The sequence below is a fragment of the Pistacia vera genome, unplaced genomic scaffold (genome assembly GCF_008641045.1).
Source record: "Pistacia vera cultivar Batoury unplaced genomic scaffold, PisVer_v2 Contig603, whole genome shotgun sequence".
In the NCBI taxonomy this organism is placed as follows: Eukaryota; Viridiplantae; Streptophyta; class Magnoliopsida; order Sapindales; family Anacardiaceae; genus Pistacia; species Pistacia vera.
Genome location: NW_022196450.1, coordinates 223,621 through 234,897, shown reverse-complemented (window position 1 = coordinate 234,897; position 11,277 = coordinate 223,621). Strand labels below are relative to the sequence as shown.

General features: G+C 34.0%; 1 protein-coding gene and 1 pseudogene across 1 annotated transcript; both read right to left on the bottom strand.

Annotated features, from left to right (window-relative positions):
• Window positions 1-218: 218 nt before the first annotated feature.
• Window positions 219-3,283, bottom strand: LOC116110495 (sulfite exporter TauE/SafE family protein 4). Its single transcript, XM_031396707.1, has 12 exons — window positions 2,966-3,283; window positions 2,698-2,857; window positions 2,295-2,495; window positions 2,115-2,176; window positions 1,973-2,021; window positions 1,837-1,892; window positions 1,660-1,746; window positions 1,527-1,577; window positions 1,205-1,444; window positions 885-978; window positions 658-798; window positions 219-563 (listed from the first exon to the last, which is right to left on the bottom strand). The coding sequence occupies exons 1-12, from the start codon at window positions 3,128-3,130 to the stop codon at window positions 481-483; spliced, it is 1,389 nt and encodes a 462-aa protein (XP_031252567.1). The 5' UTR covers window positions 3,131-3,283; the 3' UTR covers window positions 219-480.
• Window positions 3,284-10,093: 6,810 nt separating this feature from the next.
• LOC116110482 lies at window positions 10,094-10,724 on the bottom strand (annotated as a pseudogene).
• Between the last annotated feature and the right edge of the window lie 553 nt (window positions 10,725-11,277).

Below are 11,277 nucleotides of genomic sequence, written 5' to 3'. Positions count from 1 at the left end.
ATATAATAATACTACAAATCCAGTATTCAATTTTGTTTTGATTTCCCTTTTGATGTGTGGCCGCCAAGAACAGACCAAAAAAAAAAAACAAATAAGTGGGACACAAAATTATTTGGAAAGATTATATGAACCCCACATTACAGAAAACAATGTCAAATGAAAAACAAACATCTTTTTTTGTCCTAATAATTTATGAAACAAATATACTCTTATCCAGATTCAATTAACAATCATAAAATTAATTTAATTTGAATGAATATAAGGTACATGAGAGTTCTACTATTGAAGAAAAGCAAGCTGGTGGTGTCAGCTAGAAACTTACACTCAACACAAGCTCTAGGAATAGACACATTCATGCCTTTATTTACTTTCTGGTTTTGTCAACAAGGCATTGACCAAAATCCCAGATATTTCTGCTACCTAAATTTGCACATTCCATTGATTCTTTATTCTTCATTCAAATGCTGTTTTCGCTGACCATCATTGGCTGCTGCAGAAGCCTAAGAATCCCATAAACTCGTGATTGTGTATCATTGTAATACTTTTCTCTACGCCTACAACACCTGCATAAACATTTCAATAAACAAGAGTTTAGAAAATGAACACTACCAAGCTTAAGTTTCCAAATAAAATTTTTGGTTTAGTGATTTGCAATACCCATTGTGATAGCGCTAGCAAAGATCACACCAGAGAGGACAAAGACGATAATTGAAGCTCTTTTCAGAATGGCCACAAGTTTTCTTATAAAATACTGACCCCAAAAGCCAGCTAGAATTGACACTGACATAAGATATAATGCTGCAAAAGAAATTAAATTTATCAGTAAAACCAATACTCATGTTGCAGAACAGTAGGACAATTTTTGAACATGAAGTGAGAGTTACCATAGGGAATTGGGAATCTTTTGAGCAAATAGAACTCAACCACAGACAAGGATGATGAGAACATCATCACAAATGTTGCTGTTGCACTAGCAACCTGTTACACGAAAATAACACATTTATCTTTATATCAAATGTGACAGAATCATAACTTCCAGATTCCATTCTAAAGTGAGAGTAGGTGGGAGATAAATTTTGACTTTGTTGCTAAATTGTTGTTGAGTCACAAAATCAGACCAACAGGAAACCAAACCACATTCATTGATTGAATATTTTCACTGAATGAAGCTATAAAAATTAAGAGAAATGGGTTGTAATCAGACCTGGGGGATGACACCGATCTCGAGGAGGAGGGGGCCGAGGATGAATCCACCACCAGAACCTAGCAGCCCTCCAACGGTGCCACCCAAGATACCACAAAATGCACAGAATGCAATGTGCATTGCAGTCCATTCAATTGAAGCCTCACAAATGGATTCTGTGTTTCCTGTGCTCATTCTATTCTTGTGTTCTCTGTACAATTTGACTGCTTCATATCCAAACACAACAAGAGCTATGGGAAACTGAAACATGATACCCCAACTGTTTAGTCCGGGCATAACCCAGAAAGCATAAGCTATGTAATAATGTTTAACGCAAGCTTACCTGTAAGCAGAACAACACCCAATACCATGCACCACAAGTAGTTACATCATTCTGCAGAAACAAAATTAAGAACATATAATTAAAAAAATATCATTTGATTGAATGAAGTGATTAATTCATAAGAGATGCTTGCCTTGATGATCTGAATGACTAGGAACAAGGCCCAGACAGCAAATAGCATAAAAAGCCATTTCCACCTAAGATTGAAATGCAATATTTCCTGGAAAATTAAGGAAAATTAATTCAGTTTCTCCCACAGAAAGAATAGAAAATTATTGGTGAGAGGGGAAAAAATGTGCCCTTGGCTTACCACATCTGATTTCTCTTCTCTAGGAACCAATGGACCATACTCTGCATCGACCAGGACTGCAAACAAAACAGACAACAAATAAATGAATATACGTTTAAATATGCAAGATTTTTGTAAATATGAACTAGTTACTCACGTTCTCCATGAGAATTAACCAGAGTTTCTTTTTGTTTGGCCATTTCCTTCTGCAAAAGTGAAGTATTAAAACTGGGTTAATACAAGTTAAAGTTTTCGATTAAATAAACTTGACATTAGTTCATTTTACTAAAAATTATTACCTTGAAAATTGTCTCCTCCTTCCACATTTGAATCGCCTTGTAGAAAGACCTTGATGAGGTTCCTGGTCATCAAATCAAAGTACAAATTAAAAACATAGCAATAAGAACAAAGCATTTTTCTATTAGCAAAACAGTAAAATAAATGTTTCATTAAAGTGAATTATTATACTTCAAACATACCAATAAAAAGTATAATGATGAGGACAGTAATGAGCCAATAGGGAAAGACAACACTAAGAGCAACACCGACTGTGATGCCGAGTAAAAGCATAGGCTGGAACAGAAGAGCCAAATCATAGTCTAAAATTGGTACTTCTTTTGTTGGATGGCTCACTTTCAGATTGTACCACACTGATGATGCTGATGCCCCCATAATCATGCCTGCAACCATTACATCATTTGTGCAATAAATTAATCTCATATGGTAAAAAGATGAAACTTGGAATCTAAATCACTAGTTTAAAAATACCCTATTCATTAGTCAATTCCTTGGGAGTTCCACAGGCAAAAACATGGAATATATATTTGTAATTACAAGATTTATTGAAAGAAAGAAGAGGCTGAAAATGGAAAAGAGATTTACATTTAGAAAGAGCCGCCGCAGATTTAGTATCAAACCCAACGATCAAAGTGAGCATTGGAACGAAAATGCCTCCACCACCAACCCCACCAACCGTTCCACAGGCCGATCCAAGAAATCCTATTAAGGTTGCCAACACTAATCTCCAACTAAACTTCAAATCCTGCATGAAAATAAACACTTCTAAACAAACGTTTCTTCCATACATACAAAAGCTCACTCATATTCATAAAATTTTGAATATGTAACGACAAAAGATAGATTGACATACAGGCCAAACTTTCTCTGCGCTTGAAGCATATCTCGAGAAAGAGTTTGAAGAAGAAACAAGATACTCATGTGGGTATGTATCATTCTTGCCAATGAGAAAGAACGCAGAGAGAACTGCCAACGAGAAACCTGAAAGCAAATAAAGCAGGAAACCGCCGGTGGCCATGTTTGTTTCAGTCACCACGTTCTTATTGCTACGTTACAGTTGTGTATCAACGTTCAAACGAAAAAGAGTAAGAAAAAAAGAAACTGAAGAGAAAACAAAGAAGCGAGTTATTAGAGAGAGAGGGATTGTTTTTGTGTTGTCGTAATTGTTATTGTCTGGTTGCTTATAACAAAAGAGGTGGTGCTGGCCTCACATGCAATTTAATTTACAGGGCAGAGATTGAGGGTTAGAATTACCATACTTTGAAAACTACCATGTTCATTGTTCACACAGTAGAACCACGTCGTTTCAGTCAATGGAAATTGGAAAGACTTGTCTAATTTGGAACTTAATGAATATTTTTTGTTTTATATATAGTAAGTTCATTAATAGAGTAAAGGGGGAAATAATTAATTGATGAAATGCGTTTCAGTTGATGGAAATTGGAAAGACTCGTCTAATTTGGAACTTAATGAATTTTTTTTTTTTTTATATATATATAGTAAGTTCATTAATAGAGTAAATGGGAAAATAATTAATTGATGAAATGCGTTTCAGTTGATGGAAATTGGAAAGACTCGTCTAATTTGGAAATTGATGAAATTATTTTTATATAGTAAGTTTATTAATGGAGTAAATGGGAAAAAAATTAATTGATGAAATCAGTTGAATATAAGTGGACTGAGGCAGAAAGAAGTGGGCCCAGGAATTGGGTTTGTCCCAGTTTGGATAAATACGACACCGTTGGAGGGTTGAGGGGCATGATGATGATGCAGACGCAGGGGGTGCTGATCTTCAATGATCGATTTAATTTTTTAAAGGCAAAATAAGAGTAGCTGTAGCTGTAAATGACAAAAATGAATAAATATAATTGTCAGTATAAAACGTGATTCATGTTTCTCTTCTTAAATTATGGCTATTTTTAACTTTTTGTTGGTAAATGGGTAAGTGGAATAATTTTTTTATGAAATGAAAAAAACAAAATTAAAACATGATATTACTTGACATGAAGACTAGACATATATGGCCAACAAAACTAAGGAAATGTTATTTTCATAATATTATTATGAGAAAGTCCAAAATCATAAGGATGTATTATGTCATTTTCAACTATCCAAATAATATCATTCTATAGACATAATTAAAATTTATACCTACCAAGTTTAATTCATGGATAAAAATGATTAGTTTTTTATGAAAGAAAAAGGCAATAGCCATTCTGCCACATCGGTAAGCCAAGTTACTTACGATTCTTTGAACATGACTATTCATTTGATGCCTCATTCCTCATTCCAATCCTTTGTACTAAAAGACAAAACCATTTTCATAATTAATGGTTTATACCCAAATCCAACATTAATTCCGATTATAAATGATAAGTTGCAAGAAAGATAAAATGTTGAAACATGGGGGTAGGTGGTATCTATGTGTCATGTGATTATAATAAAAGAAATTAAGAATAGTCAAAACTTACATGATTTTGATCCAATCCAGGATTGTTTCTTCATCAAGCCACATCCTGACGCATCTCTTGTATTCTGTCTCTTATATATATTTTCCTGTTTCACAGTTTAACAACTCAACTTAAACACTTGCTATTATATATTATTTAATTTTACACAATAACTCTTCATCGATCATCATAAAAAGCCACCTCATCGTGCCTCAATTTCATTTTCTTTTAAATTCTCATGGAAACCTCTAACAAAATCATTTAATTCAAGGTAAAAACACTTTATACTAATGGTGCGTTTGGCTAATGGTATGAGAAGATTACTCCTATAATCTATCTTTTGTTACAGATATTATGTTTTGGTTGTCATGTAATAAGAGATTATGGTATATTTCATTGCCAGTGATTATTACTGTTGGTAATATAAAGGGTAATCATATTACCTTCTCAATAAGTGTTCTTAAGATTAACGGGGTAATCTACTGTTCATACCAATTTTACCCTTAATTAAAAAACACTGCGAACACAAATGTCTTCATATGTCTACTAAATAACAATTAGTCATATTATGCAAATGACTTCTATAACCTCATAAATTAATTTTTTACACACAAATGCCTTAACTATGAATACCACCCAAAATTATTTAGTCACTAAAGACGATTGTTGACCACCAGCCATCACCGACAATCTCCGAAACAGCATATGACCCGTCAGATCTGGCCGGCCCTGCATCGATATGGTCGTTAATGGCCAAATCTATTATGGTCTTTTCTGATCAAATCCATAGTTGTTAACGACTAGAATAGATCTGGACGTTTTCGGCCAGATTCACGACCATTGGCAACCACAGATGTAGTCGTTAAAAGCTTTGGATTTAGTCAAAAATGGCCAAATCTACGATCATTTGGCTATTTTCGGCCGGCAATGTCCATATCAACGCACAACCAACCAAATTCGGCCGTTTCGGCGGCGACCGATGGCCAACAATCATCTGTAGTAGTTGGAGATATTTTGTTTAATTTAAACTTTTGTTGTTAGAGTATTTTAGCTAAATTCTCAAATGTAAGGGGTTAAAAGTAATCTATCTAAATAATAATAATAGTAACAATAATTATATAATAATAATAATAATATTATTATTATTATGGGCAATCCTATAAAAACGTCTGCCGATAATATTTTATTCCTCCCAACTAAATATTTTAATTATTTATACCCACTAGTTTAACTAAACATATTAATATAACATTCTCCCATAATCTTCAAGGTAATATATCTCACTGGTAATCCTACATTTTCAGTAATAAAATATTCTCCAAACCAAACGCACTCGAAAATATTTTATGAAAAAGTATATATTGATTGCTATGCAAACATGGGGAAAAAAATAATTAAGCCCAAATATTCTATAAAATCAATAATTTATTTGCTCTTTTCTTAATAAAAGTTTACAATGTAAATATTATAAGGAGTTTGGATTTATGTAGTTAAATTAGTAATATTAATTTCTTAAAATGTGGAGGTTGTATTTAAATGATAAATTTAGCTTTAAAATCAATTGATTTACCTATTATATCATTAATAAAACAACAAAATGTATATTATCTAATATATAATATAAAATCATATTACACTCGATATCTAGCATCTAACAATGTAATTTAATAACCTGATTAAAGTATGTTAAATCACTCTGAGCTATGCTAAACTTATTTGTTTAATCCATTCTAACTATTTTTTTCAATAAAGACAATTAAGTTAACTCAAGTGGGTTTTTTGTTTTAAAGCAAAATCTTAATGCTCCGTTTGTTTTGTTATTCCTATCCATATTCACAATCTTATTCCCAAAATACTTGTTTGTTTTATTATTTAAGAAATACTATTATATTTTTTTAATTACTTTTAAACCTCTTAAGTTTATTAATTTAATTAAACACCCCCTAGAAAAAAAAGTTTAAAAACTAACAAAAACACCCTCACCCACCCATAGTTGCCAGATTCCGGCAACCACCGTCGGTGGTTGCCGGAATCTATCACAACGGCATAGAAACGACCGGAAATGGCCGGTAATTCACCTATCTGAAATGGTTGTCGTTGTCGGTACCTTTGGTAGTCGCTGACGGCTAAATCTGGCATTTTGCAGCCGTCAAAGGCCAAATCTGGCCTTTTCCGATCAAATCAGTGGTGAATCTGGCTGAAAAATGCTATATCGACGCACGGCCGGTCAGATCCGACCAGTTTGCGTCGTAACGCCATTTTCTGGCCAGATTCCGGCGGTGGTAGACGGAATTTGGCACTGTGGGTGAGTGGGGGTGTTTTTGTCATTTTACCAAATTTTTATATATTGAGGTGTTTAGTTAAATTAGCAAACTTAAGGGGTTTTTTTTTTTAATTTTTAAATTTTAACTTGTAATACTCACCCTATTCAACTACCCAATATTATTTCTAAAATCATATACAAAATAACAAAACAAACGGACCCTTAATATTTTAGGAATCAGAATTATTGATATATACACCAAACATTTTAACAATTTCAAAATTAAAAACGACGTGTCGATGCGCATGGGGAGGGTCAAACTCATGGAGGGGTGGTCTACTGGTCCTTATACATTACTGATATTTAAAAAAAAAAAAAGAAAAAAAAAAAAAGGTATTTCCACTCAAATTAGGTTTCCATAGAGGGAATATTTTCGGTATAATGGAACCCGCGTGATAGCCTAATCAATTGTTGTGATGTAGACAATCTTTCTAATAATAAAATAAATTATTGATTTTTGTGTAAGGGTTTCATCTCTAGCATCATTACTTATTTGCGTACCAAAATCCTTCAGATTTTTGCCAATTTTGTTTCTTTCCGTTTTTAAAATAAATAAACACACCTCAATGTTTACAAACACCAAAAGCATCTTCTTCAATCATTGCTTCATTTCAACCAAAAAAGAAAAGGAATATATAATCAATTTGCTTCATATATGGTGGTACACCACTTACACACCAGCCGTGAGCGAAATAATTTTGGTTATGGTCATTGTCATTGAAATTTGGTAAGATTTAATAGCGTTACATTGCAACGAAACAGAAATTTTGATTAAAACTTTTCAATTTCACATAACAAAATGAAGTATCGTTTAACCAAACGCAACCGTTGAATAAATCACTGGTTGATGATGATTACATTATGTTATGTTATTAATTGCAATTGTCAACAACAAAAGCTAGTTTTCATTCTTTCTTTTTATTATTTCTAATACTTTTATTATTTTATTAATTTGAATTAAAAAAAAAATTCTAAAGCTTAAGTTGTTTAAGTGTATTTTTGTAATTGACTCTTGTGAGAAAAATATTTGATGTTGGAAATTTTAAAAAACCATTTTTGGAATCCTTTTATAAAATTGATTATTTAATAACAACTTCTTATATTCATTTTTTTAATTAGTTTATCAACGATTTTTAAATTAGAATTTTAAAAGTAAGCTATTATAATCGTAAGGTGAAATTGGTTTAATAAGAGATTGAAATTTGTGGCCATTCTCTCGTTGTTTTTGAGACAAGTGGCCAGAAAGTTGATAATTTCTCTAATATAAAATTAACAAATCTATTATCAATCAGACATAAGTTAGAGAGGATCAAAACTACCTTTTTTTATCCTTCTAGATTCCACTAAATTGTAAATAACATAAAAAAGTAGGCAAGAAGTATTTTGGAATCTATTCTAATTTCCTATCCAACCAAACATCTTATAATTCATTATGAACGTTGACAGCAAACTTAACACATTAAGTCAACAAAAAGTGGTTTGATCTTCGAGATTTAAGTATATCTAAACCTAATGAATTAGGAGTACAATTTCAACTTATTTCTCTATCAACTATAGGCAAATAATTGAGTAAAAGAAATGGAGAACTAAAAATAATGAAAAATTCGATAAGAGAATATCCCACAACCCACATCAGAAAACTTCAAGGATAGGCTTTCATAAGTAAAAATTGTTTATTTGATTAAATTAAGACGTCCAAAACAAAATTGAAATCCAATTGACTCTACAAGCCAATGAGAGAACGGAAAGGCAGATATAAATAAATAAATAAAAATAAAATCCCTTGACAAATGGCTTAAATTCTGCGGACACATATCCAATTTTAATTAAAATAATGTCTTTTCATTGATTAATAATCAATTAATATTCCTCACAACATGAACATGAAAATGATGATCCTTTACTTGAAATGAAAAAGATAGGTACTGCAAAACATCATTCTATTAAAATTAATAAGACTTCAACAAACAACTATTTAATCATAGAGTTGCATCAATTATGGATGTTAAACAAAGAATCAAATACAACCAGTTTTATTTTGGATTTGTTTAAGAGTTTGGACTTCTTGACTGTCGTCTTGTTCTTGGATAGAGAGAAATGGGAGAAAATTAGGAAGCCTAGCAGATGAAAGAATTAAAGACGGGCAAATATTGCTATATTTTGTTGGCTACATTTTAATAGATTGTATTGCTACTAAATGGTTATTTAGATGTTATAAATTTAGAAAAATGGATGTAATTTTTATTAATAGACTATTACTAATTATAATTAATTTCCCATATTTAAGGTTTAATTCATGGAGTGGTGTTATTTAAGCAATTAAACTTTTTTTAACTTTTTTTTTTTTTAATTAATGAATAGAGTTAGGAAGAATAATATTATGCGGATCCAAGGTTGCTCAACAGAAGGGCCCGGCCTAGTTCTTTTGGATTCAATAGCAAGATACCCAAACTGAAAGTCCACAAGTGGAAACCAGGAATAGCTAGCAAACAAAAGCAATGATACATAGCGGTATCGGAGGCTTACAGGAACCCAGAAAGAACCAAGATTCAAATTACAAAGTCAACAACGAAAAACAAAACGAAGCTAATTAAAGATATTATATGGTTTTCTTCCTACAACTTTGATCACATTTGCCATAGCGGTCTTCTTTCCTGCTCTATGCGTATGGTGCCTTCACATCTATGCGTCAACATCATTAAAAGTTTGCCCCGTCATCTTATCCGCCGTTTTCAATGTTTCCGCAATGGCTCCGGACGTGTCTCTTCAATGTTGATCTCACTCTCTCAACTGGCACAGTTCTTCCTGTGCCCTGCCCAGCCCTTGTCTCTTCCACTACGTCAGTTGCTGAGTGAGCTTGCTCTTTATGGCGTCCGTCATGGAGCTAAGATGTTTCCCCTTGATTCCCTGATAAAAACAATACGGGTGAGAAATATTGTTTGCGTAAAATGAAATGAAACCACACAACTGCTAATTCACAAGAACATGTGTGCATTTATATACCTTTCACTTCAGGTCACGGGCCTTTTGGTCAGCTCCATAGTTGTAATCTTCACCTTTCAGCTTCAATTCTTCCATTTGCTGCCTAGTGCCTCTTCCGATTCACTCAACTTCTCCTGCATATATTTTCAACAAAATAAAAAATCAACGCTGAATTAAACAAATGGAAGTAACTATATATAGTACTCGATTATAACTTCAACTTTATCTACCTTTGTTGCCTCTTTGGTCTCCTGAGCCTCTGTTCAGCCGACTCTTTGGTCTCCTGAGCCTTCTGCTTAGCCTTTTCAGCCTTCTGTTTAGCAGACTCTTTAGTCTCTTGAGCCTTTTGCTTAGCTGACTCTTTAGTCTCACAGCCTTTTGCTTAGTGATCTGCAGTCTCTTCAACCTCCTGTTTAGTTTCCTCTTTTTTACCAGTCAAGTAATCCATTGCTTCTTGGCAGCACCAGCAGCAGAATCCTTGACTCACCCAGCTTACCCACAGTAGTATCCTTCCCTTCTTTTGCTTTCTCAGCAGATAATCCTCGACCCTCAGCCTTTTGCATTGTAGTGTCCTTGGCCTCCTTCGACTTCTCCACTGCATAATCTTTATACTCTCCAGCCTTCCCCAACGTCTTGTCCTTAGCCTCCTTCGCCTTTTCCGCAGTAAAGTCTTTATATTCCCGGCTTTCCCTAACGTCGTGTCCTTGCTTCTTTTGCCTTCTCTGCGGTATAATCTTTACTTCTTTCGCCTTTTGTGCTGTATAATCTTTATACTCTCCAGCCTTCCCCATAGTTTTATCCTTAGCTTCTTTTGCCTTCTCTGCAGTATAATCTGTATACTCTTCCGCCTTTTCCATTGTCTTGTCTTCGTTTCCTTGGCTTTCTGTGCAGCATAATTTGTGGTTCCTTTGCTTATCTGCATACTCTCCCACCTTTCCTTTAGCCTTCTCGCCGCATAATCTTCATATTCCTCCACCTTCTGTCCGGCTGTTGGTTGTCTCCTCCCCTTCTCCGTGGTGTAGTCCTTATACTCTTTCGCTTTCTCCGCCGCCGTTTGACTCCCTCCTTGGTTGTCTCCGCAGCCTCATAGCTCTTCCCAACAACGGCGTCTTTGGCATGCCCGATGTTGCCCGTCACAGCCCTCAAAACCGACCCAATCACCCCTGGTCTCTCTGTTGCTGCTGCGGTTGATCCGTCGTGGTATCAACCATATAAACTCCCCTTTCATATTCTCTTCCTCGGTTCACGTCTCTCAGGTCAGCCGCAGCAATTCTCACTGCCGCCTCGGCTCTCTCTTCCCTTTGTTGCCTGTCGCCATTGCTCTTCACTTGTAAATCACAAAGACACCAGAATTACCTAAAACAACTTTTTTTTTCTCAGAATTTCTTTGTTTTCTTAATGTTCTTGTGG